Genomic DNA, 24,726 nt, shown 5'->3' with positions numbered 1-24,726 from the left:
AAGTGAACTAAACATCTGCACCGATCAGATGCACAAGGGCCATGTGACAAACTTTTGTAGGAGTGGCGGCACTAGAGAAGGGGAGAAAAAACAGGAGCACGCGCGTGCGTGCGTGCACGAAATTCCATCCCACTCCGCTGCCTAGCAGCCAACAAACAGAGCAAACAGAAACCAATGCATACAACAGCGTAACCATGGAAACCAGCTCCCTCAGAGAGATTTACAAGGAGTCTAATCTGTCCCTAAAGTAAATCGGATGGATGCCACGTCACAGCAAAACAGACAGACATGCTAGCACGTTGCAGAATGTCAAGTTAACTTGTGCACTTAAATAAGGACCAGGTTACAGGGGAAAGCAAACTAAACATTCCTTTTTTTTTTTTTTTAAATTGCAAAAATAATTCTAATCCTGAAATAAATGCGCCTAAATACAAGACAGGATTTCCAAAATGCATCGTGTATTTCATCTTTGCATTTATGAGACAAAAAGTTCCTCTAGAAAGAACTTGCCACCGCATATAAAGGACCATAAAAAGATTTAATTTGTGAAATATTATTGACTTCATGAATGGCAAAGACGCTTCTTCAGTGTTGTGGGACATTTAAATAGCCTGTCTCATTTTTTTTTTTTCCCCCCCTTCGGCAGGGCTTGAAATTCACGGTGGTCCGGTCGCCCGAGGCGACTTAATTTGTCATTTGGCGGGTCATTCCTGTCACTAGTCAGCCCGGCTGCCTAGTTGAAAAAAAAAAAAATAAATAAATATATATAGCGAAGATTCAGAGACACACCGTCAACTAAAGCCGCCACATTAAGCGCGTGCCATGTCTGTGTTAATCGATGTGTTTATCGGCAGGACGGAAAATACCAAAGAATTCCGAATCATATCATGTATGAGTCAGGCTGTTGTTTTTTTCACTACTGCGCATGCATATAACGCATCTCGTTGAATATCGCAGTAATCACGTGTAGTATTGGACCAGATGGGTGGAGCACAGAAGCACGGCAGGCAAGAACTGAGTTCTCAATGAACTATTTATTGCTAGCTTTTCAATCTTTTATCACTTCCCAGCCACGCGCGCACGCACGTGTTCTGGTTGGAGAGAGAGAGAGAGAGAGAGAGAGAGAGAGAGAGCGCTCCCTTTCTCTGCTCTCCTCTCCTTTTAAAGGGTGCGGTCACTGGGGAAGACACACAAACACAGGTTAATCCCCATCAGGTGCAATGATTCCACCACTTCCCGTCCCTGACTCCGCCCTCCATTCACAGACCGCCGCTTGGCCACGCCCCCGCTGCCACATCACGTTATCAAATTCAATAGATGTGGCCACATTATCGCCCATTTAAACACGTGCGTTTTTTTTGTTGTTTACATCTACATCTGCCAAAGCTACGTTGCGATGTGGAATTTTCTGAAAGGTGTACAGAAACCGCCAGAGACGGGGACAAAGCGACCTCGGTCTGAAGAGGAGAAACGACAAAGGACTTATAAGCAAACGTGGGAGCAGGGTAGGCCTTGGCTGCAATGCGATTTTTTATGGAATAATTTTTTTCAAGTTGATTCCTAGTCAATATGAAGCTCCGAATGCTTTCTCTCTCATAAATGGTTAAATACAGAAAGCATGTTGGACATATTTTGGGTGCTATAGTCATGACAGTAAGTATATTTGTTTTCATTACTCATACACCAAGTTGGCAAGTTTTCCAATATATTATTATTTGTTGAGATTATATTATGGTGCGGCGGCACGGTGGTGTAGTGGTTAGCGCTGTCGCCTCACAGCAAGAAGGTCCTGGGTTCGAGCCCCGGGGCCGGCGAGGGCCTTTCTGTGCGGAGTTTGCATGTTCTCCCCGTGTCCGCGTGGGTTTCCTCCGGGTGCTCCGGTTTCCCCCACAGTCCAAAGACATGCAGGTTAGGTTAACTGGTGACTCTAAATTGACCGTAGGTGTGAATGAGAGTGTGAATGGTTGTCTGTGTCTATGTGTCAGCCCTGTGATGACCTGGCGACTTGTCCAGGGTGTACCCCGCCTTTCGCCCGTAGTCAGCTGGGATAGGCTCCAGCTTGCCTGCGACCCTGTAGAAGGATAAAGCGGCTAGAGATAATGTGATGTGATGTGATATTATGGTGCTCTGTGTTGTTCTCATTTATGTATTTAACAACAGTATCAAAATACTCGGGTCTTGAAATAAATGCACGTTAGTCATGAACAATGGTAACTACTCTCTTTTGCGTTATTTCTGACAGAAGTAAAATCATGGATGCAAACGGCGTGCCTTTTGGCGGATGCCGCCTTTTTCACGGCTGTCTGGGGGACTTGTGTGAATCGTGCAGATCCGAGGAGTTGTTTTTTTTTTTTGGGGGGGGGCGTTGGAGTGTCTGATTATAATTTCATCAGAGTAAATTCTGTATTAAAATTACTAAATAAGCAAATGCCGTTACAGTCCATGAAACACAGGAAGTATAAGTATGAAAAGAAAACAGTAAATCAGAAAGCTGCGCACGTAAAGCCAATTGGCTGCGCGCCATTATCTGCTGCTGGCTGCACTTCACTGCACGCGCAAGGATTTCCATCAGTCCAACGCAAGTTACGTAATTGGCTTTACATGTGCAGCTTTCTGATTTACTGTTTTCTTCTCATACTTATACTTCCTATGTTTCATGGACTGTAATGGCATTTGCTTATTTAGTAATTTTAATACAGAATTTACTCTGATGAAATGATAATCAGACACTCCTACGCCCCCCCCCAAAAAAAAAAAAAAAAACCCTCATCGGATCTGCACGATTCACACCAGTCCCCCAGACAGCTGTGAAAAAGGCGGCATCCGCCAAAAGGCGCGCCATTTGCATCCATGTAAAATTCATACGCGAACAAATTTTGGCGAGTTGATCTTCTGTTTGGTGAGTTACTTTGGAAGGGAACTAGCCCGGCTGGCTGGTGGGGGGAAAAAAAAAATAAAGATTTTCAAGCCCTGCTTCAGTGTGATAAAGTTTCAAGATCACACCTGAAGTCAAACAATAGTAGGTGCGTTAACTGAACCTGAGTGTTTGTTGCTTTGGTGCTCTTCCTGTGTATTTTTAAGGGACGCACCAGGTTTTCCTGCCATACCAGGACTTACTTCAAATGCATACAGCAAAAATGGAAAAAACACTTAAAAAAACAGATCCTGCACATGCATGCCTTGCCATTTTATCCTGATCATGAACGAAATAAGCATCTGTATCACACAGCCAGTTAAAAATTTGAATTTGTAAAAGTTTGTTTAAAAAAAAAAAAAACCCACACTAGACATCATACCACCTTTATCATAGTGACCAAGAACTCAGTCATCAAAAGGATTATTCTACAAGATTCAGATGATCCATCTTGATTAGACATTAAATCCACTGCCGTGTCCAGAACACTCGTCCTAATTCAGTACCGGTGTGTCTCAGTGTGTCTCACCTGAGAGACGACCGTGTCCAGTTGTTGGAGCTGTGCAGTTAGCTGGTTCATTTTGTCTGTGTAGCAGAGCTCATTCTTCTGATGCTGCTCACGCAAACTTCTCTCCAGCTCGTCCAGAGCAGCGGTCTTCTCCCGCTCGCTTTCCTCCTAAACCGCAACCATGACGCACACGTTAGTGAACAATGTTCAGATTCATTAAAATTTAACTCAAGATTAAAAATATTCATAACATGTTCGATTAGCTGCATCATGGGTCTAAACTAGTGCTGTCAAAGTTAACGTGATAATAACGCGTTAACGCGATCTCAATTTAACGCGATTTAAAAAAAAAAAAAATAGTGCCGTTAACACAAATTCTAATTTGGCCCTGCGAGTCACCCGTAGTTCCTGTTGAGGCTTGTCGCGCGCTGCTTCAATAAGAGTACGTGTGAGTGATGGAGAAAGGCATAGACATAATAAACATCCTCGCCGCCATATTGGATGGGGCAAAGTGGAGAATAAAGATGCCTCATTCATGTGCTGCATTTAACTGTACCAACAGGTTTACCGTCCAAACGAGATCACATGGGATTACCTTTCACAGGTGAGACTGGAAAAATACTTTTCAATACTGTTCCTTCAGTCTTCAGTTTCCCAGCTCATCTCCACCGGGGAGGTGTAGAGTTATAAGCAGTGAGAATTAGATAATACAGTGCCACACTATGATGAACGTTTTTATTTTTGTCATCTGTTTTTTTCTTCTTTTATGGCAAATAATTCTCTTCAAAAGAAACTAATGAAGAGTAAAATAAAAGTTTATTTTCACAGTGATATGCACTTTATTTTTCATCCCTTGGTTTTCTCATCTAATATGGAAGTTATGGATGTCAGTGGCTGTGACAAGACGTGTTATGCTCTGCAATAATAATAATAAAAAAAAAAAAAAAACCAGTGGTACAAAGCAAGCCCATTCACTTTTTTATGCTAAGAGAATTACAATGGTTTTTCATGTGACAAAAATGTGCGATTAAATTGCGATTAATCGCGAGTTAACTATGACAGTCGCGACATTAAATCGCGATTAAATATTTTAATCGCTTGACAGCACTAGTCTAAAACTCTTTACTCTTTCTCCATCCACTGAAAATGTCACTTTTCTAAAATCATCACTGGACAACATTCCAGTGCATCTCTACTGTAGTCTTGATGTTCACTATACACTCGTGTAATATTGACCAAGTACATCGACAGATTTATTTCACGTTAATGAACCCAGAACTTTCTCTTTCACTTAAAAGCGGGAACAGCGTATCTTTCGACCTGGAAAGTCTAAGAACGTTTTAGCCAGTACACTGTGTGAGCTGGAGGAAGAGGGTGGGGCTTCCTGGGGTCAATTAGTATCAGAGCACTCGATACACCCGTCAATCACTCCTGCGTCATTTGGCTGTCCGTTCCCCCCAAGATCCCCATCTTATATAGACTCGAGCTAGCTAGCCAACTTCCCACCTTTAACTGGGCAATCTTTCGCTGTAGCTGCTCCTCTGACTGGCACTTCAGAAGCTCCGCCTCTTCCAGGAAATGGAGTCGTTGCCGTGATGCCTCTTCCTCCAACTCCCTGCGTAGAGCCTCAATCTCCCTCAAAGATGCTGCCCTCAGTTCCTGTTCCACATAAATGTCATTCAAAAATTAATTAAAAAAAACACCAAAGGTGACTGAACACACTTTATATTTAAAAAAAAAAAAAAAACCACACACACCTGGAGTTGTTGCTGGTGCTGAGCATTCAGCGCATCCAGCTGTTGCTGCAGCTGCTGTTTCTCTTTGGTGGTCATGTCGGTGACCTCATGGAGGGCGGCGCCGTGTTGTGCCTCCAGATTCAGCACGTGCTGTCGCAGGGTTTCCAATGCCGAGTGGTGATCAGACTCCAGAGCGGCCTTCTGAGAAGCGAGTGCTGCAGATAGCTCTGCCTAGAGAATTTAAATTCAAGCCAATAAATAGAATTACAGAGACACGATGGCACAAGTACACCAGTATGAACGAAGCTGTGTAGCTCAGATTCAAATAAACGGCTTTACTGAGCAACCATTGTTCATTGTTTAGTGGTAACTGCATCCTGCCATGACTGAAAAACCAAGACCAATCCAACAAGCGGTCGTGTCCCATAAGAGCTTTACACTACAGCTGTAATTATCACGGGACGAAGACGACGTACACACACACTTTCCCTGCAGGTGGTTACACAGCATATGCAGTTTAAACATTTTTAAAATCAATATCTTTAGTTTTTAAACATTATTTATGGGTTATTTCCTAATTTAGTGGCTTTTTACGTGTTCTTGTTGCAAATGCTGTTTTGCTTTTCTTCTTTTCTGTTTATTTATTCATTGTTTCTCTTTATTTTGGAAATGTAAAAAGATAAACCCAGCTACTTACCTGATGGGCGTGGCCAAGTTCAGTTGCCATGGCGCTAAATTTGTCCATATGGGCCTGTGCCAGCTCTTTTCTCAGTTCGTCTCTGATCGTCAGCTCCTCCTGCTTCACTCTGTCGATCTCTTTAGCCTGCTCTTGCTCCACTGAGGCTCTGAGCTCCCGAAGCGCGGCGTCTTTCTCCTCACGCACCGCCTGGATCTCCTTCAGGTACGTGCTCTCCAACGTGTCCATGTTGCACAACATCCTGGTCTCTAGCTCCTCCATTTCCTGCTTGTGGCGTGCCCCAAGCTCCGCCTCCTGAGCTTCGAGCTGTGCTAGATTGGTCTCCTGAAGGACCACCTGCAGCTTATCGAGCTCTGCATTGTGTTTCTCAGCAAGGCTCTCCAACGCCACCTTGTGATTGGAAGAGAGCAAGTCAAGCTCGTCCTGGTGTCGGGTTTTGAGCTCCTGGTGCTCTTTCTGGAGATGCTCTAGTTTTGAAATGTTCTGCTCCAGAAGAGCTGTCTGGGCCTGCAGCTCCTGAACATGTTCTTGCTTCTGCAGAGCCTCCTCTCTCTGCTGGACAAGTTTCTCTGTTAGCTGTCGCTGTTCCTCCTGATGCCTAAATAACCAGAGGGTCACTCAAAAGTTATTAAACTCCCCCAAACACATTTCTCGCTTTAAAAAAAAATTCAATCACTGACCTGCACGTGGCCTCCTGTAGCCTGCTCTCAGTCTGCTCCTTCAGCAAAGCGTTGAGCTCCTTCACCTCAGACGCCATGGTGCTCTTCGCTGTGCGTAGCTCACTCATGTACTGAGCTTCAAGCCTCTGCTTCAGGGCCACGACTTGAGGGCTCTCCTCACTCTCCAGACTAGCCTGTAGGGCATGCAGCCTCTGCCTTTCCACAGCTAGGAGCTCCTCAGCCTGAGCAAGCTTCTGGTCCAGCTCCTTTCTCTCCTCATCGGCTGCTTGTTGGAGCTCCTCTCTCAGGATAGCCATGCGTTCCTCAGCCTGAGCTTGAAGCTGCTCCCTGAGCTGGAGCTGTTCCTCACTGCTCCGGCGGGAGATTTCCTCGGTTACACGGGTCCTTTCTTCCTGCTGTGCCTCTGCAAGACGTGTGCGCATTTCCTCTGCAAAGTTTTTCTTCAGCTACAAGGAGGGAGGAAAGTTAAAAACAAGAAAAAAGGTCAGACTAAAAACCTAAAATAAAAGCAGCATATGGTTTAGCTCAGACGCATCTTGAAATATAATCCATGAAAAGCACATCACACCTGATAATACAAGACTAAATACAGTTAGGTCCATAAATATTTGGACAGAGACAACATTTTTCTAATTTTGGTTCTGTACATTACCACAACGAATTTTGAACAAAACAATTCAGATGCAGTTGAAGTTCAGACTTTCAGCTTTAATTCAGTGGGTTGAACAAAATGATTGCATAAAAAATGCTTTAGTTCCTCACATTTTTAAACACAATCCCTTCATTTCAGGGACTCAAAAGTAATTGGACAAATTAAATAATTGTAAATAAAATGTTCATTTCTAATACTTGGTTGAAAACCCTTTGTTGGCAATGACTGCCTGAAGTCTTGAACTCATGGACGTCACCAGACGCTGTGTTTCCTCCTTTTTAATGCTCTGCCAGGCCTTTACTGCACCGGTTTTCAGTTGCTGTTTGTTTGTGGGCCTTTCTGTCTGAAGTTTAGTCTTTAACAAGTGAAATGCTGCTCAATTGGGTTGAGATCAGGTGACTGACTTGGCCATTCAAGAACATTCCACTTCTTTGCTTTAATAAACTCCTGGGTTGCTTTGGCTTTATGTTTTGGGTCACTGTCCATCTGTATTATGAAACGCCGACCAATCAGTTTGGCTGCATTTGGCTGGATTTGAGCACACAGTGTCTCCGAACACCTCAGAATTCATCCGGCTGCTTCTGTCCTGTGTCACATCAGTAAACACTAGTGACCCAGTGCCGCTGGCAGCCATGCATGCCCAGCCATCACACTGCCTCCGCCGTGTTTTACAGATGTGGTATGCTTTGGATCATGAGCTGTACCACGCCTTCGCCATACTTTTTTCTTTACATCATTCTGGTAGAGGTTGATCTTGGTTTCATCTGTCCAAAGAATGTTCTTCCAGAACTGTGCTGGCTTTTTTAGATGTTTTTTAGCAAAGTCCAATCTAGCCTTTTTATTATTGAGGCTTATGAGTGGCTTGCACCATGCAGTGAACCCTCTGTATTTACTTTCATGCAGTCTTCTCTTTATGGTAGATTTGGATATTGATACGCCTACCTCCTGGAGAGTGTTGTTCACTTGGTTGGCTGTTGTGAAGGGGTTTCTCTTCACCATGGAAATTATTCTGCGATCATCCACCACTGTTGTCTTCTGTGGGCGTCCAGGTCTTTTTGCATTGATGAGTTCACCAGTGCTTTCTTTCTTTCTTTCTCAGGATGTACCAAACTGTAGATTTTGCCACTCCTAATATTGTAGCAATTTCTCGGATGGGTTTTTTCTGTTTTCGCAGCTTAAGGATGGCTTGTTTCACCTGCATGGAGAGCTCCTTTGACCGCATGTTTTCTTCACAGCAAAATCTTCCAAATTCAAGCACCACACCTCAAATCAACTCCAGGCCTTTTATCTGCTTAATTGAGAATGACATAACGAAGGAATTGCCCACACCTGCCCATAAAATAGCCTTTGTCCAATTACTTTTGGTCCCTTTAAAAACAGGGTGGCACATGTTAAGGAGCTGAAACTCCTAAACCCTTCATCCAATTTTAATGTGGATACCCTCAAATGAAAGCTGAAAGTCTGGGCTTTATGTCCATTATATGACTATAACCTGAATATGTTTCAGTAAACAGGTTAAAAAAAAAAAAAAAAAAGGTGTGTCAGTGTCCATATATATATGGACCTAACTGTATTAAACCTTAGGATCTTCAACTACACATATAATGGAAGACATTTTGCTTTCCAGAGACTAGTGCCATGGAAAAACCCATCAGAAGATCACACCCGTTGGAAACGTCAAAAATTGACTATGTAACGTTTTTTCACAGGCCACCATGCATTTTATTCAACTGGCCATGAATTCACTGCTTTATAGCTAATGCTCATGATTGTAGAAAGCCCTTTAGAACAGCACTCTAGTCATGTGACCATCTCCCCATCACAGAAATCGCCTCTCCCCTTTATGAACGTGTTTGTACAACACAAAAGACTTCGCCTGTGACCGTCGCAGCCTGGTAGCGCTCTCCCTCACCCTGTCCTCCAGCTCTCGGAGCTCCTCCGTGTGCCGCTCAGTAGCTCTCTCCAGCTCTCGGCCATGCTGTAAGGCGAGTTCTGCGAGCTCCTTCTCCAAGCTCAGTATGTGCTCAGTGTCTGAGGCAAGCTGAGCGAGCCGGTCTTGGTGCTCCTGAGTCTGGAGCCGGGTCTTCTCTTCGAGCTCGGCCTCCACCTGACGCGCCACATCCGCCACCGACTGCAGCCGCAGCTTTGTTATCTCTGGAAGCGGAAAAGAAAAGCCAAAACAAAACATGAATTTAAAAAAAAAAAAAAAAAAGCCAAATTTCAAAATCAGACTGAATTTGATCACCTTTAAGGTGGCTGTCCGAGAGCTTGGCCCGCAGCTGTTCAATCTCCAAGGCGTGTTTGGTTTTGAGCTGCTCCATGTCACTGTAGTAGCGGTCAGTGAGCTCCGAACGAGCCTGCAGTAACTCCTCTCTATAGGACAGAGCCATGTTACAGCGCAGCTGCTCCAGGTCCTGCTTGTGCTTCTCCTCCAGCTGCAGACGCAGCGCATCCAGCGCCACCTGTGAGGAGTTCATGCAAAGATTAAAGGCCAGGAACAGGAGCTAGTCTTTAATTCAGCAGTCTTTATTGCCGAACACACCTGGTATGACTATGGAGCAACAGCAGGCTTAAAGCTCATAGGCAACGGTATTAAATTTATGCACATTTGAAACTTTATATGTTAAAAAACCCTCTGTAAATTTTCTCCTGGTCCCAAGAAGTATTGTTAATAAGTAATAATTAAAATAAGTTGGCACGGATTGTGGCGAATTTCTGTCGGCTATTTTCGTGACCACTCGGCGCGTGCCGTCATTCAAGACAAACAAATCGCTTGAGTTGAGTCCACTTCCGTTTACTTACATTGCCGTTCGGCTTGAGTGGAGACGTGCGTTCAGGAATTTCCAAAGAAAAACCATGCCTTATTGTTGTGCAGTGAATTGTAACAACGGGACTGGTTCAGGAAGAAGTTTTTACCTTTTACCGAGAGAGGAGAAGAGGCGGAGCGAGAGGGTTGGCTTTTTCCAAAAAAGGGGAAGAGGCAGAGCGAGAGGGTTGGCTTTTTCCGAAAAAGGGGAAGAGGCAGAGCGAGAGGGTTGGCTTTTTCCGAAAAAGGGGAAGAGGCAGAGCGAGAGGGTTGGCTTTTTCCGAAAAAGGGGAAGAGGCAGAGCGAGAGGGTTGGCTTTTTCCAAAAAAAGGGGAAGAGGCAGAGCGAGAGGGTTGGCTTTTTCCAAAAAAAGGGGAAGAGGCAGAGCGAGAGGGTTGGCTTTTTCCAAAAAAAGGGGAAGAGGCAGAGCGAGAGGGTTGGCTTTTTCCGAAAAAGGGGAAGAGGCAGAGCGAGAGGGTTGGCTTTTTCCGAAAAAGGGGAAGAGGCAGAGCGAGAGGGTTGGCTTTTTCCGAAAAAGGGGAAGAGGCAGAGCGAGAGGGTTGGCTTTTTCCGAAAAAGGGGAAGAGGCAGAGCGAGAGGGTTGGCTTTTTCCGAAAAAGGAGAAGAGGCAGGGGCGTCGTGGCTCGGGTGGATGGGGCGCCGTGCCATGGGTCCGGAGACCCGGGTTCGGTTCCGGCCCGGGGTCGTTTCCCGATCCCTCCCCGTCTCTCTCTCCTGCTCGTTTCCTGTCTCTACACTGTCCTATCCAATAATAAAAGGTGAAAAAAGCCCAAAAAAATCTTTAAAAAAAAAAAAAAAAAGGAGAAGAGGTGGAGCGAGAGGGTTGGCCTTTTCCGAAAAAGGAGAGAAGAGGCGGAGCGAGAGGGTTGGCCTTTTCCGAAAAAGGGGAAAAGAGGCGGAGCGAGAGGGTTGGCCTTTTCCGAAAAAGGGGAAAAGAGGCGGAGCGAGAGGGTTGGCCTTTTCCGAAAAAGGGGAAAAGAGGCGGAGCGAGAGGGTTGGCCTTTTCCGAAAAAGGGGAAAAGAGGCGGAGCGAGAGGGTTGGCCTTTTCCGAAAAAGGGGAAAAGAGGCGGAGCGAGAGGGTTGGCCTTTTCCGAAAAAGGAGAAAAGAGGCGGAGCGAGAGGGTTGGCCTTTTCCGAAAAAGGAGAAAAGAGGCGGAGCGAGAGGGTTGGCCTTTTCCGAAAAAGGAGAAAAGAGGCAGAGCGAGAGGGCTGGCTTTTTCTGAAAGAGGAGATGAGGCAGAGAGAGTGGATTGTATGCGTGAAGCCAGAGGGTTGTTTTTTTTCCGGAATCGGAGACGAGGCAGAGAGAGTGGATTGTGCGCGTGAAACAAAATCAAGCAGTCAAAGAAGAAACGGAGCAGCAACGCTCAAGCAAAAAGGAGAAAATCGGAGGGAAACATTTTTACTTTTGCTTGCAATTGACAAGTCAAGAATCCTGAGGGATCCTGTACAATCATTGTGGAAATGAGACAAAGGGATATTTCCTCGTTTAGAGTCGGCTATAAATAGTATAATGCCGCGGATAGCAGGCTAATGTGGCCGACCGGCGCGCTGTCCAGTAATCGTTCCCTATATCCACTAGGGAGGGCGGTTTAATTATTCTTCAAAAGGGCTCTTATTTAGTATTACGACGAAAGTAAGAATTTATCATAACTACCAGGATAAAACATTTGGGCGCGAGTCTTGTTGAGGTCCGGGGTCACCGCGATCAGAGTCGGCCGAGTCGCCGTCCAATTCCGAGGCTGCACTGTCAAACCAGTGAGCCACATTCACCGATTGCTTTGCAACGGCCATAGGTTCATACATATACGGTTTCACCTCTCGATATTCAATTTGGAAACTTCCTGCTTCAAAATCGCTATCAGACATTTTACACAACCTCTCACGACCAAAGTCCGTACACGTGTGCTCGGTTCGCAAGTAAACACAGAACTGCTCCCAGTCTGTTTGCCTTAAATGACGTCACGACGACGGTCCCCTGGCAGTGAAAGTGCATGTAAGTGAGATGTAAACAAACCTTCGGAAATTGGGCAAAACAGTATTTTTAACCATTTTATTCAATTTTCGGGTGCAAATTAGACACTAGGAAGATTGAATTCACTTTTTGGGTCGTTCTTCTAGACAATAAAGTTGATATTCTACGTTCCACCTCCGACCCTTACCTATGACCTTTAATACCAGCCAAGACACAATCATTAGCGTCAAAAATTCAAACACCCCATAGCGGTCACACTGTGTCCAAGAACTGTACCTTGTGTTTCTCCAGTTGCTCTGTAATCTCGGCCAATGAGTTCACGCTCTCCTCCTCAGCCTTTCCATCATCAGAGAGGAAGCTGGAAGCCAAGAAAACACTTCAGTAAACTGTGAGAGTCAGTCAGTCAATGCAGCAAGCACATTTATACCACGGTGTGCTCCATCCTGGACTCTGGTTGGTCAGAAGGAATTGAACTAAATTTCTATAACTCGGACCACAGCACAGCTGCAAAAATCACACGTTTATATTAACACTTGTTCCAAAGACATTACCGTTTCTATAGTAACAGCTCATTCGTGTACCGATTCAAAAATGTGTACATTCATTGATATGGTGCAGACTTCTGCGAGACGTTTCGAACATTGACGGAAGGAGTCTCCAGTGTTAGCGCTTAACAGTTCAAAGAAAAGGTGTAACTAAATTTGACACGGAAGCCTTCAGGGAAGAGGAATTTATGCTTTGCGGTTTTCTTGCTAACATGAGAAACTGAATTCCCCCCCCCCATCTTAATGTTAATAAGAGACGGAGGGGAGGGAAAGAGAGACTACTGCAGTATAAGTGGAATAAAACACTTAAGAACGAGAAAAAAAAAAACCGATTCTCCCTCAATTTTTCCTTATCACTTTATAAATTAAAAAAGTGTACATTTTATTTATGCTTTAGCATTGGATTTAACTGAAAAATCTACAAGGCATCAGTGTTGGGAGTAACGTGTTACAAAAGTAACGAATTACTGTAATGCATTGCTTTTTGCAGTAACGCGGTAATGTAAGGCATTACAGAAAAAATTTGGTAATATTTTACTCGGTACAAATGTACAATGCATTTTTAACCTGGAATGAAGTGGTGGGTTTTTTTCCCCTTCATACAAATTCGCCAAAATCACCGCGAGATCAGCAGAGGTGAAACGTCTGCGCAAAATGTTTCACTTCCTTTTCCTTTAGACTCGTCAGACAGAAGAGAGAGATGAGTGAATCTGCAGCTGATCTAATGTCGGATAGCACATTCTCCAGATGGGCACACACCCGTTACTTTAAGTTTGTGAAAAATAAGGATGTGAAGAACATCGTAGTCAAATGCACTTTGTGTGTTAAACCTAAAGAACTGTCCACTTCCCGAAATAGCACCAGTAATTTAACCAAGCATTTACAGAGGTGCCACGGTAACATGAAGTTAGCAAGGAAGCAAGCGGAGGATGAGAGTGGCGATAAAATCACAAAGCAGCCAAAATTAACGTTCTGCCACTCTGAGGTGGTGTTTACATTAGACCGTATCCGTCTCGTTTTCGTCGCGGATGCACTGTCCGTTCACATTAAAACGCCGGGAAACAACACCACAGGCGGAACAACTTGAATCCGCCAGGGCCCACGTATTCAACCCAGTTCGTATCTGATCCGGTGCTGTGTAAACATTGAGGAACGACGAAACGCTGTGCTGAGCTCTAGCTGACGTTGTCATTGGACAACGTCACTGTGACATCCACCTTCCTGATTCACCGGCGTTGGGATCACACACACAGCGGCTCAGTCCCGAATCACTGCTCGTGCGCTTCACTCATGCGCTCTGTGAGCTGCGCAGGGCCGGAGTGCGCACCCTCCAGAGGGCACTCGCTGTTCAGGGCGGAGTGATTTGGAGCGCAGGAGGAAGCGCTGAGCCGCACTGAGGTTTATTTACACATTTCAACTTATTTACCTCCTTCAGGCGCTTAAACTCAGTGAGAACATGAACATCACAGCCAGGTGTGTTTATCTGCTGGAGAAGGTGTTCGCTTGCCATCCTTCCACTTGCAAGTGGCGAGTGACTTGCGCATGCCCGATATGCACTGGGATCATGTGACGTGCCGTCTAATTAGTCATGTGATTAGCGCAGACCTGGGCATTTTCCGGCCCGTGGGCCGCATCCGGCCCTTTGGTTCATTCTGACCGGCCCGCGTAAGGTTAATTAGAAATTACAAAATAAACGCATTTCCTAATTTTACCTCATGCATGGACTGAATGTGTACTGCTTTTATTTTGAAGTTGTGTTAAACAAAAACGCAATGCGTGCGACATGAACATGACATGAAATCCCACGAAACCTAATCCCGCAATAACCACTTCCGTAATTTGTCCAGACCAACCACAAACTTGGACGTCATCCTTCAAACGGTCCAGCCAATCACATAGTGTGACGTCACCAGCAGGCGCCGGAGCCCGAGCCGATCTGTAGATCTGATTCCTACACCGAATCGACTGATGATCATCTGTCAGCTGTGCTTCGCATCTCCACCTCAGACATTCAACCTGACTCTGATGCACTCGTTAAAGACCAACAGAGACTAGATTTCTCTCACTGAGCAAATAAAAAACACCAAATGAGGTGATTAAACTACAAATGTGGGCATCATTATTATAATATGATGTATCTTGCTGGATATTTGGAGTAGAAAGACAATATTGTGATGTCTTTATTGTGTTTTGGGGTGAATGTGACCAAAAAAAAAAAAAAAGTACAAACGCTCACATTTTGTTAACCATTGTTTTGGGAAATTTGATTGAATAAATGACTTTTTGTAAGGCGACCTCGTTTTTTCCATACTCTTACCAGTCTTAGCAGCTTGTAAAAACAATGATATTTATTGCTTTATATAAAGAAATACAATTGATATTATGCAGAATTTAGTTCAGCCTTATGGTCCGGCCCTCCACTAAATTTTCTGTTTCTCATGCGGCCCCACGGAAAAAATAATTGCCCACCCCTGGATTAGCGTATCCGTGTATTGGCGTTGCTGTGTGCACGCGAATCGTTTTAAAAACGTTAATCTGATGATCCGCTGATACGGTCTAATGTAAACACCACCTGAGATGCTCCTTCAGCCTCAGGAGGTTAGGAGACTTGTGGCGGAGTATGTTGCTGAAGATATGCTGACAGTTTGTTTACATTTTTGTCCTGTATAACAGTTTTTTTTTCTGGTCGGAAGTCAGACTAAAGTGATTGAGCTGCCTTTCCTTCAAGGGCTAATATGCCTAAGCACTTCAATATCATTAAAACCACTTTGATTTTGTTATTTCTAATTCTGTTTTTCGAAATGTGACTGGGTAGCCTCATATAGCTAATAGTCATTGTCTAGCTGTGATTTAAAAGGCTTGTGGGGTTTTTTTCAGGCCAGTTTTATTGTAGGCTATGATTTGCCATAATATGTTCATTTTTGTTAAATTCCTGAAATGGAGTCATATCCCTTAGGGCTAATCTTTTTTTTTTTTTTTTTTTTACGAAGCATAAACCATGCTTAATGCTGTAAACTTGAAAACAAAGGCATAGAAATGCTAATTTTGTATCCTGTCATATCTTTAGACATTACAATACAAATCAATTAATGTTAAAGGGGTACCAAATACAATATATACAGTTGATGTGACAAAGTAACGTATTCTTAAGTATTCTATCAAATTTATATACTAGAAAACAACGAAATATCTTGGTAATTGTAAATATAATATTTTATACGCTAAACCGCACAAGAGTTGCCATTTTTAAAAGACCGTGACGTCAGCGCTACCCACTGCACTAGCGGAACTCTCCGAAATAGAGGAGAGAAGCGTGTAATCATGGCGTCGGGCGCATCAAGTGAAAGCGACAGCTCTGTCGAATCATACGAAGAGATCCCGCAAGACACACTGCAAGCAGGCTATGGCTTAGAAGGGTACCAGTTTGAACCTAGGAGAGGTACTCTCGACTCCGGTGATGAAGAAAGAAGAGAAGAAAGCTCGGATGACGGCGAGGATGAGACCGATACTGATGCTGAGCGTGGGGCAGAGCGTCTGCGTGCAGGTGACACGGCGTGGTGCTCGTGCGGAAAACGTAACGTGGAGTTGCTCACGAGTCCAGCAGAATTTATTTGCTGCAATGAGATAGGCGCCACCCGTGGACTTGCGAAATCGTCGCAAGAGGCAGAAACAGGTATTTCACACGTGCTATTCCCAACCTCAATGAGCCAACACAACTGGGCACATACATACGTCATGAGTGTTACGCAGAGAAAATGAACGTGCATTCTGATTGGATAAAATTAATATCATGGCGGGCTGTTCAAACTGCGGAAATAGTTTGCTCGAGCTACTTTCAAAACACTATAACTTTCCAACCTTAGAACAAAAAACTTTTGTAAGTCTTGAATAAGGTTCGTTAATGTGTGTTTTATTGTTATATTTACTCTATATATTGCCCTCTGTTCCCGTTTAATATGAATAGGCCTAAAGTTACAGTATTTCTATCACAATTTGCCAGACTTTCACCTTTTGTCTGTTCTTGCGATGATTGTTCCTTGTATTGTGCCATGAGCCATCACTGTGGCTATTATATTCTAGTGTATTTAACCATAAGCCGAGCTCAGTCAGATACCACATCACCTTCCACCGGATGTGTGATGAGCTAATTGAGCATCTTGAGCTACATTTAGATTGCCAAATCCATACTTCCAGTTATTTTGGTGAGAGTAACTTAAAAGTAATGCAATAGTAGTGTAATGCCTTACATTTTAAATACAGTAATATTGTAATGTAACTAATTACTTTAAAATGACAGTAACAAGTAATAAATAACGCAAAACAGTTTTGAAGTAACTTGCCCAACACTGCTAGGCACTGAATGTAGCACTGATTTAATTTCCGATTTACAGTATTCTTATCCATTTTTCCTACAGTCCTGCTATGAGGGTTTTGACCATCAGTTTCCGGATATAAATTTTCAGGTCATAAACAAACAAACATTTTTAACAAAAAGAGTAAAGTTTCAGCCATTTTGTCCTGAAAACGTTCTTGCACTCGGCCTACCTTGCCTCTCCGGTCTTGACGGCCGCGTCCTCCGGGGCTCCCTCTGCGAGGCGCCGCTGCAGTAGGGCGATTTCCTCGCGGTGATTCTCCTCACTGGCCTGGAGCCGCTGCTCGAAGTAGACGCGCAGGTTCTCCAGCTCTGCCTCATTCTGCTCCTGGAGCTCCCGCCGTTGCTGCGAGAAGTCCTGCTTAAGCCGCTCGATGTCATCAACACGTGACGTGCGCGCCAGCAACTGCTCCTTCAACTCTGAAAGAAAAGAAGGAGGACAGAGTAGGATGGAGGGGGGAGGGATTTCTAGGTATCCATTTTCTTTTAAACAAATCTCCCAAACCTGATCGATTCAAAAACATGGAGCATGATCTGGTACCTCCCAGTTCCTGTCTGTTGGTCCTCATGTTCTCTAGCTGAGACCAGAGGTTAGCGATCTCCTGCTCGGAGCTGGCCTTCTTTGCCTCTTGTTCTGCGAGCAGACGATCCACCTGAAACAAGAACATACGCCTGGTAAAGGAATGGCTGTTTAAAGCTGATGTAATGCAAGTGATAACATGAACTATCTTGTCTCACAGGTATTCAGCAACATTAAACGTAAATCCAAACATAAAAAGCACAAAGTGTTATTCTTTAATACAACCCCGATTCCAAAAAAAGTTGGGACAAAAGTACAAATTGTAAATAAAAACGGAATGCAATCATTTACAAATCTCAATAACTGATATTGTATTCACAATAGAACATAGACAACATATCAAATGTTGAAAGTGAGACATTTTGAAATTTCATGCCAAATATTGGCTCATTTGAAATTTCATGACAGCAAGACATCTCAAAAAAGTTGGGACAGGGGCAATAAGAGGCTGGAAAAGTTAAAGGTACAAAAAAGGAACAGCTGGAGGACCAAATTGCAACTCATTAGGTCAATTGGCAATAGGTCATTAACATGACTGGGTATAAAAAGAGCATCTTGGAGTGGCAGCGGCTCTCAGAAGTAAAGATGGGAAGAGGATCACCAATCCCCCTAATTCTGCGCCGACAAATAGTGGAGCAATATCAGAAAGGAGTTCGACAGTGTAAAATTGTAGAGAGTTTGAACATATCATCATCTACAGTGCATAATATCATCAAAAGATTCAGAGAATCTGGAAGAATCTCTGTGCGTAAGGGTCAAGGCCGGAAAACCATACTGGGTGCCCGTGATCTTTGGGCCCTTAGACGGCACTGCATCACATACAGGCATGCTTCTGTATTGGAAATCACAAAATGGGCTCAGGAATATTTCCAGAGAACATTATCTGTGAACACAATTCACCGTGCCATCTGCCATTGCCAGCTAAAACACTATAGTTCAAAGAAGAAGCCGTATCTAAACACGATCCAGAAGCGCAGACGTCCTCTCTGGGCCAAGGCTCATTTAAAATGGACTGTGGCAAAGTGGAAAACTGTTCTGTGGTCAGACGAATCAAAATTTGAAGTTCTTTATGGAAATCAGGGACGCCGTGTCATTCGGACTAAAGAGGAGAAGGACGACCCGAGTTGTTATCGGCGCTCAGTTCAGAAGCCTGCATCTCTGATGGTATGGGGTTGCATTAGTGCATGTGGCATGGGCAGCTTACACATCTGGAAAGACACCATCAATGCTGAAAGGTATATCCAGGTTCTAGAGCAACATATGCTCCCATCCAGACGACGTCTCTTTCAGGGAAGACCTTGCATTTTCCAACATGACAATGCCAAACCACATACTGCATCAATTACAGCATCATGGCTGCGTAGAAGAAGGGTCCGGGTACTGAACTGGCCAGCCTGCAGTCCAGATCTTTCACCCATAGAAAACATTTGGCACATCATAAAACGGAAGATACGACAAAAAAGACCTAAGACAGTTGAGCAACTAGAATCCTACATTAGACAAGAATGGGTTAACATTCCTATCCCTAAACTTGAGCAACTTGTCTCCTCAGTCCCCAGACGTTTACAGACTGTTGTAAAGAGAAAAGGGGATGTCTCACAGTGGGGAAACATGGCCTTATCTCAAAAAAGTTGGGACGTGTTGTCATGAAATTTAAAATCACCTCATTTTTCTCTTTAACACTACGTTCACACTGCAAGGCTTAATGCTCAATTCCGATTTTTTTGTGAGGTCGTTCACATTAACAAATATATGCGACTTGTATGTGATCCTCAGTATGAATGAAAAGCGACAAAAGTGTTCCGCATGCGCATTGCAGGATACGACGACATCACACGCAGTGAGCATGGCCAGTGTTTACGGAAGTAACCTAAAGTTTCCTGTGTATGACAGTAGCCAGCATGGAGTACCTGGCGATGATGCAGTTGTTGCGACGGAGCCAGAACATGCACAATAGCCTGATGTTAAGGAGGAGGTTGAGAAGGAAGAGGGCAAGGGTTTTGGATCAGGCGTTCTGCGGGGTAGTGACTGCAACCTCCGTTCAAAGGAACATCAAAGCCATGTTGTTGTAACTTTTTTTGAGAGACCCGCCGCTTACTTCAGCGCAGAATAGTGACGTTTGTGGCTTGTTGATGACGTGCAAGTCGGATGAATGTGACCTGGCGGTTCAGACTGAAGTCGCATATGAAAAGATCGGATAGGAATCGGAATTAGGACCACATATCCAAACGGCCTGGGTCGGATTTGAAAAAATCGGATCTGTGTCGTTCATATTGTCAATAAGAGATCGGACACAGGTCACATATGGGCGAAAAGATCGGATTTGAGTCACTTCAGCCTGCAGTGTGAACGTAGTGTAAATGATACATTTTCTCAGTTTAAACATTTGATGTGTCATCTATGTTCTATTCTGAATAAAATATGGAATTTTGAAACTTCCACATCATTGCATTCCGTTTTTATTTACAATTTGTACTTTGTCCCAACTTTTTTGGAATCGGTGTTGTAAATAAAAACTGTAATCATTGGAAAACACGTCAGGACAGGAAACTAAATCAACGTTAGGGTAGCAACCATAACTATGCTTCATTGCAGCACCCTTAAGTGTTTCATCCTCAACTTGCGCCCACAATTTTCAATGCACTGACAAAGGTGAAAAGTAAAATGTGGATTTTAAATATTCCAATGCATGTTTTTCACCATGTTAAAAAAAAAAAAAAAAAAACCCACAAAAAAAACCCCACAAGTTTGCTATACCTCTTGCTTGAGCAGCTTCTCTTGCTCCTCCAGCTCTTGCGTGCGAGCCTGCTGCTCCTGTAGCACCACCTTGTGACTCGCGACCAGTTCTTCAACAGCACCTCAGATCACAAGGAGAAAAACGCCTCAACATCATGCTCACAACAGTGCACACCTACTAATATAAAAATAAATAAAATAAACAGTTGGCTTGATAATGAAGTCCACTCACGAGCTGCAGCATCTCGGTCAGCCCACGCCAGACTCAGCTCCGACTCCAGATGCTTGATTTCTTCATCTTTAGCTCGCTGAAGCGCCTCAAGCTTGTTCTGCATCTCAGCCAAACTTTCCTCAGCTTTGTTCAAGGCTGCCTGCAGCTCCAACTGCTCTTTTTGGAAGTCTTGTAACCACTGACCCTTTGCAGCCTGATGAATTTAAAAAAAAAAAAAAAAAAGTTAGACTTGTAGCGTAGGACCTCAAAAAACAATTAACAGGAAACCCACCACAGGAATCTTACCTCGATCCTACTGGTCTGCTTTTGCTCCAGCGAAGCCTGTTCTTCTGACAAACGCTTTTCCCACCCACAATTTAGATCATCTTTTGAGAAGAAATAACACGGCAGGTATGAGTAGTGTTTGATAGCAAAAGAACGCAATAAAAGTGCATCACTACACAAAAGCCTTGATTTTATTAAAGAGGAACTGAAGTCATTTTTAAACTTGCTTTATTTCTTAATTAACGTGTTATTCAATTACGTCTGTTTTAGTAACCTTACATCGTGACTCGTATTGGCAACTAAATATGATACTTATCAGCCTGTTCGGTTTTTAGCCGTGTTGAATTTAGTTCATTTGGTCCACAGCAGGCGTCGCTTATCCGTGCGATCTTCACGAGACTTCGAAACGTGAAGAAGTGTCAGCCAGGCGTCAGTGCCGCCATTTTGAAAACTGTTTTCCGACGAAATATTGCACAAAAACGAGTTTAAATGACGATTACTGCCTACTTTTTGCAAACTTTCCTGATTGCTATCAAAACAAACAAAACTTCTGGCTCGATTACGTCAGCATTCGAAAGAGGGCGTGCGCGTCTTGACATCTTGGCAGATGTCGGTCACTTATTTCCGCTGTACGTTTTACTTCCGTCCTACGATGTCTCGCACAGGTCTCAACGAATCTCGTTTACGGCCGTTGCTTTGACATATGGGCTGATATATTACAGAGCATATTTCACACACTCAACTTGCTACAGCAGTGACAAAATAGCGATCAAAAATGCGTTCCAATATTTAATAAAAAACAGGGTTTCTGCAGGCTTGAACAAGTTCAATTTAAGACCTTTTTAAGACCATAACAGGTTAAATTTAAGACTTAAGGCCAATTTATGCTGACAACCCAGTCCTCGCAGATAGCGTCGCAGACGGTGTCTGCGTAGCCCCCCCACCTTCGCAGACGCTCTGCGCGCACCTCCCAAAAATTGTGACCACCGCAGAAGCCTCGCAGACAGCGCCGCAGACAAGAGGGCTCCGATTGGTCCACTCTACATCCGCTGTACATGCACTTCCGCTTCCCTACTTTCCCGGTTTGGTTTGTTTTCACGACCGCCATTTTTAAAAACACGAGCGAAGATGGAGCAGCACAAAGAGCGGTTGATTGAGGAAGTACGTACATCTATACGACTCCAGTTCTAGTCATTATAAGTAACCGGAGGATAAACACTCCACTAACCACACCCACCAACTACTCTTAGCAACTTCGCGCCCCCTTGCGTTGTGCCGGTGAATAACATCGCGCACGCCTATTACTCCCCGCTCAACGATAAATTACAACTGTCTGCGAAAAGCTATCTGCGAAAGCCTTGTCGCAAGAGCATGCAGAGGCCTTTATGCCACACAAAAAAATAAAGAAAATTGGGAGAGCCTGAATTACTTTCGAAATAACAAAATTTATCATCATTCACCAATGAACTCATTACATCCCTAGGGTGCGCTCTTGCATTAATGAGGAACTAAGCTGCAGTGGAGCCAAAGACATCCCACAAATCACTTGAGGATGAGGCACTCGATTCCGTACGGTTTGCGTGTTGTAGCGTTACAGTTTGCACGGAGTTAGCAGATACACCGTCTCGAGATGTGCTTGGACCTGACAACGGTGAACAAATTTGAGTGATGGCATGCGAATGTTGCAGACTTTTATGGGCAGCCTGGTGCTTCTCCGCTTTCGCGTGCCTTTACACCCAGGGTGCTGAGTTTGAGTGTTCTTTTGCACAATGTGCAGTACGCCTCAAACGGATTGTTTGGTGCACGTTTTAACCACTCTACGAAATCATTGCGTTCAAGCCAGCAGTCGTTAAACTTGCATTTGCCCATTTTGCTACAAACCATGACAATAGGGCTGTGCGATATGGGAAAAAATGAATATCCCGATACATTTTCTCCATTTCACGATATACGATATATATCTCGATATATTTAAATCTCCTCTAAAGGACCCCATGAAATCTAACTTTTACTCTTTACTGTTTTCACTCCAATCCCTGTAGATTAAATAACATTCTTGGTTAACTTTACAGGTGGTTTTCAACATTTTAAATTTTCATGTTGGTGATTAATCACAATTGAATTGAAATAAGACTATTTTTATTCAACAAAGATGTGGCACAAACTGCAAAAACAATCTTGAAAATTACAACAAAGGGGCAACACAATACAGAGCTGCTCAGAGCTCAAATCAATAAAGTGCAGCTCAACACTGAGAAAGACATTTAGCCTAAATAAGAAAAGTGCTCATTCATTAAATTATTTTAAAAAAATAGATCTCCAAGCTATTAACCTGACTACTGAGAACCACTGGAACATTCACAATAGAGAGAGACTGAGGGAGAGAAGAGAGAGATCTGCAAAACAATTTTTCTCTTTGCACACTTTTGAACTGAATGTTTTCTGGCTCTGCCTCTCGGATGTGTTTAATTCCGGTATTGCCTTCTCTGTAAAATGTCTGCGACCAGGCAACTCATATTTGGGATCGAGTGTGTTTAGTAATTTTTGGAAGCCTGGTTTTTCCACTGTACTAACTGGGATCATGTCTTCGGCAATGAAGTTAGTGATTGCATCCGTTATAGCTCTCCCTCTCTGACTTGTTTTCTCATATGGGGGGGCTTTGGAGATCGAGGCCGCTATGGTCATTTGTTTAGCTCGTGGGGGGTTTTAGCTCGTGGGCAAGTAGTTCGGAGTTTAAGAGACTCTTCATACTGTACCGGCTGAGTTTTCAGGTGATGGAACATGTTTGTCGTGCTGCTGCCTTTCGTGATGACAGGTTTTTTTGCACACTTTACAAACTGGCATTTGCTGTTCCACGTCCTCCTCGCGATATCCAAAAAATGCCAGATGACTGACCCCTTACTCGTTCTTTTAGGAACCAATTCGTCCGCTTCCGTTTTTAATTTGTCGCTGAAATTGACAGAGCTTACACGGTAGCCTACGCAACACCAGCGATTGCACGAACTGAGTCAGCGCTGTAAACCAGAACCAGGAAATCTTCCCGCCGGCAGACGTTTTCCAGCCCAAAATATGTTCAAAACCCACCAAAACGCACTTAAAACCGCCCAATCTGGCAACACAACCGAAACTAGAAAATCTTCCCGGAAGTTCCTTTCAGTACCGAGATGCCAACCAATCCCGGGTGACATCTAGGTGCTGAAAGGAACTTCGGGGAAGATTTTCTACGTGCAGAATAATTCTGCATGTAACCTAGGTCTTAAATTACCGTATTTTCTGGACTATAGAGCGCACCTGTATATAAGCCGCATCCGCTCTATTTTTTTAAAAAAATTTAAAAAAAGATATACAAGCCGCACCGGGCTATAAGCCGCAGATATCTATGTTGAAAAATTAGATATTTACTGCATGTACAGAACGATTTTGTACTGTAAATGTACATGTATGTACCTGAACAGATTCTTTCCAAACAGTGCCTTTTAACACGGCAGCAACTTTGCTGATTAAAACGGAACAGAACCAAGAGAAAATAACCGGTATTTATTTACCTTCATTTCTCCTGTGTTTGAAACCACAAGTCACTTTAATCATCTTCGCTGGATTTGAAAATAATTACCAGTTAGTAATTTGTCGTGCGTGTTCTATCTGCTAAAGATCTGCTAATTCTTCTTTGCATTGATTTTTCTTCTATCTTATTTTTGATTCTACTTCCGGTTAGAGCGCCCCTAGTGGTGGAAGAAAAATCCACAGAATAGCCGCACCTTTGTATAAGCCGCATGGTTCAAAACCTAGGAAAAAAGTAGCGGCTTATAGTCCAGAAAATACGGTACCCAAATGAGATTTTAGACCAACAGTGCAAAATATCTCTGTATTTTAGACTTTTTTAGGCCTAAAATTGAAAATGTGTAATTTTAGACTCCATGGACACCCTGAAAAAAATGAGATCAATAGAATTTTGATTAAAAAAAAAAAATTTGCCTTCAGTTCTTTAAATATGAAGTGTTTTGGAG

The 24,726-nt window shown here is 43.6% G+C and overlaps 1 protein-coding gene across 2 annotated transcripts in view; it reads right to left on the bottom strand.

Moving 5' to 3' along the window:
- Nucleotides 1–24,726, bottom strand: part of pcnt (pericentrin) — an 82,104-nt gene that overhangs the window by 37,698 nt on the left and 19,680 nt on the right. For both annotated transcript variants that reach the window (XM_060918704.1, XM_060918705.1), the window contains exons 11-23: nt 20,741–20,820; nt 20,456–20,648; nt 20,245–20,345; nt 17,449–17,560; nt 17,081–17,327; nt 12,267–12,348; nt 9,433–9,649; nt 9,100–9,341; nt 6,536–6,981; nt 5,856–6,453; nt 5,180–5,389; nt 4,929–5,081; nt 3,444–3,590 (exon numbers count right to left, since the gene is read on the bottom strand). In XM_060918704.1, the coding sequence (XP_060774687.1) occupies nt 3,444–3,590; nt 4,929–5,081; nt 5,180–5,389; nt 5,856–6,453; nt 6,536–6,981; nt 9,100–9,341; nt 9,433–9,649; nt 12,267–12,348; nt 17,081–17,327; nt 17,449–17,560; nt 20,245–20,345; nt 20,456–20,648; nt 20,741–20,820 (2,828 nt within the window). The remainder of the gene's footprint in view (nt 1–3,443; nt 3,591–4,928; nt 5,082–5,179; nt 5,390–5,855; nt 6,454–6,535; nt 6,982–9,099; nt 9,342–9,432; nt 9,650–12,266; nt 12,349–17,080; nt 17,328–17,448; nt 17,561–20,244; nt 20,346–20,455; nt 20,649–20,740; nt 20,821–24,726) is intronic.

Source organism: Neoarius graeffei, chromosome 4, assembly GCF_027579695.1.
Source record: "Neoarius graeffei isolate fNeoGra1 chromosome 4, fNeoGra1.pri, whole genome shotgun sequence".
NCBI classification, from domain to species: domain Eukaryota; kingdom Metazoa; phylum Chordata; class Actinopteri; order Siluriformes; family Ariidae; genus Neoarius; species Neoarius graeffei.
Note: the sequence above shows the minus strand (reverse complement) of the source record. Positions and strands in the feature narration are given on the sequence as shown.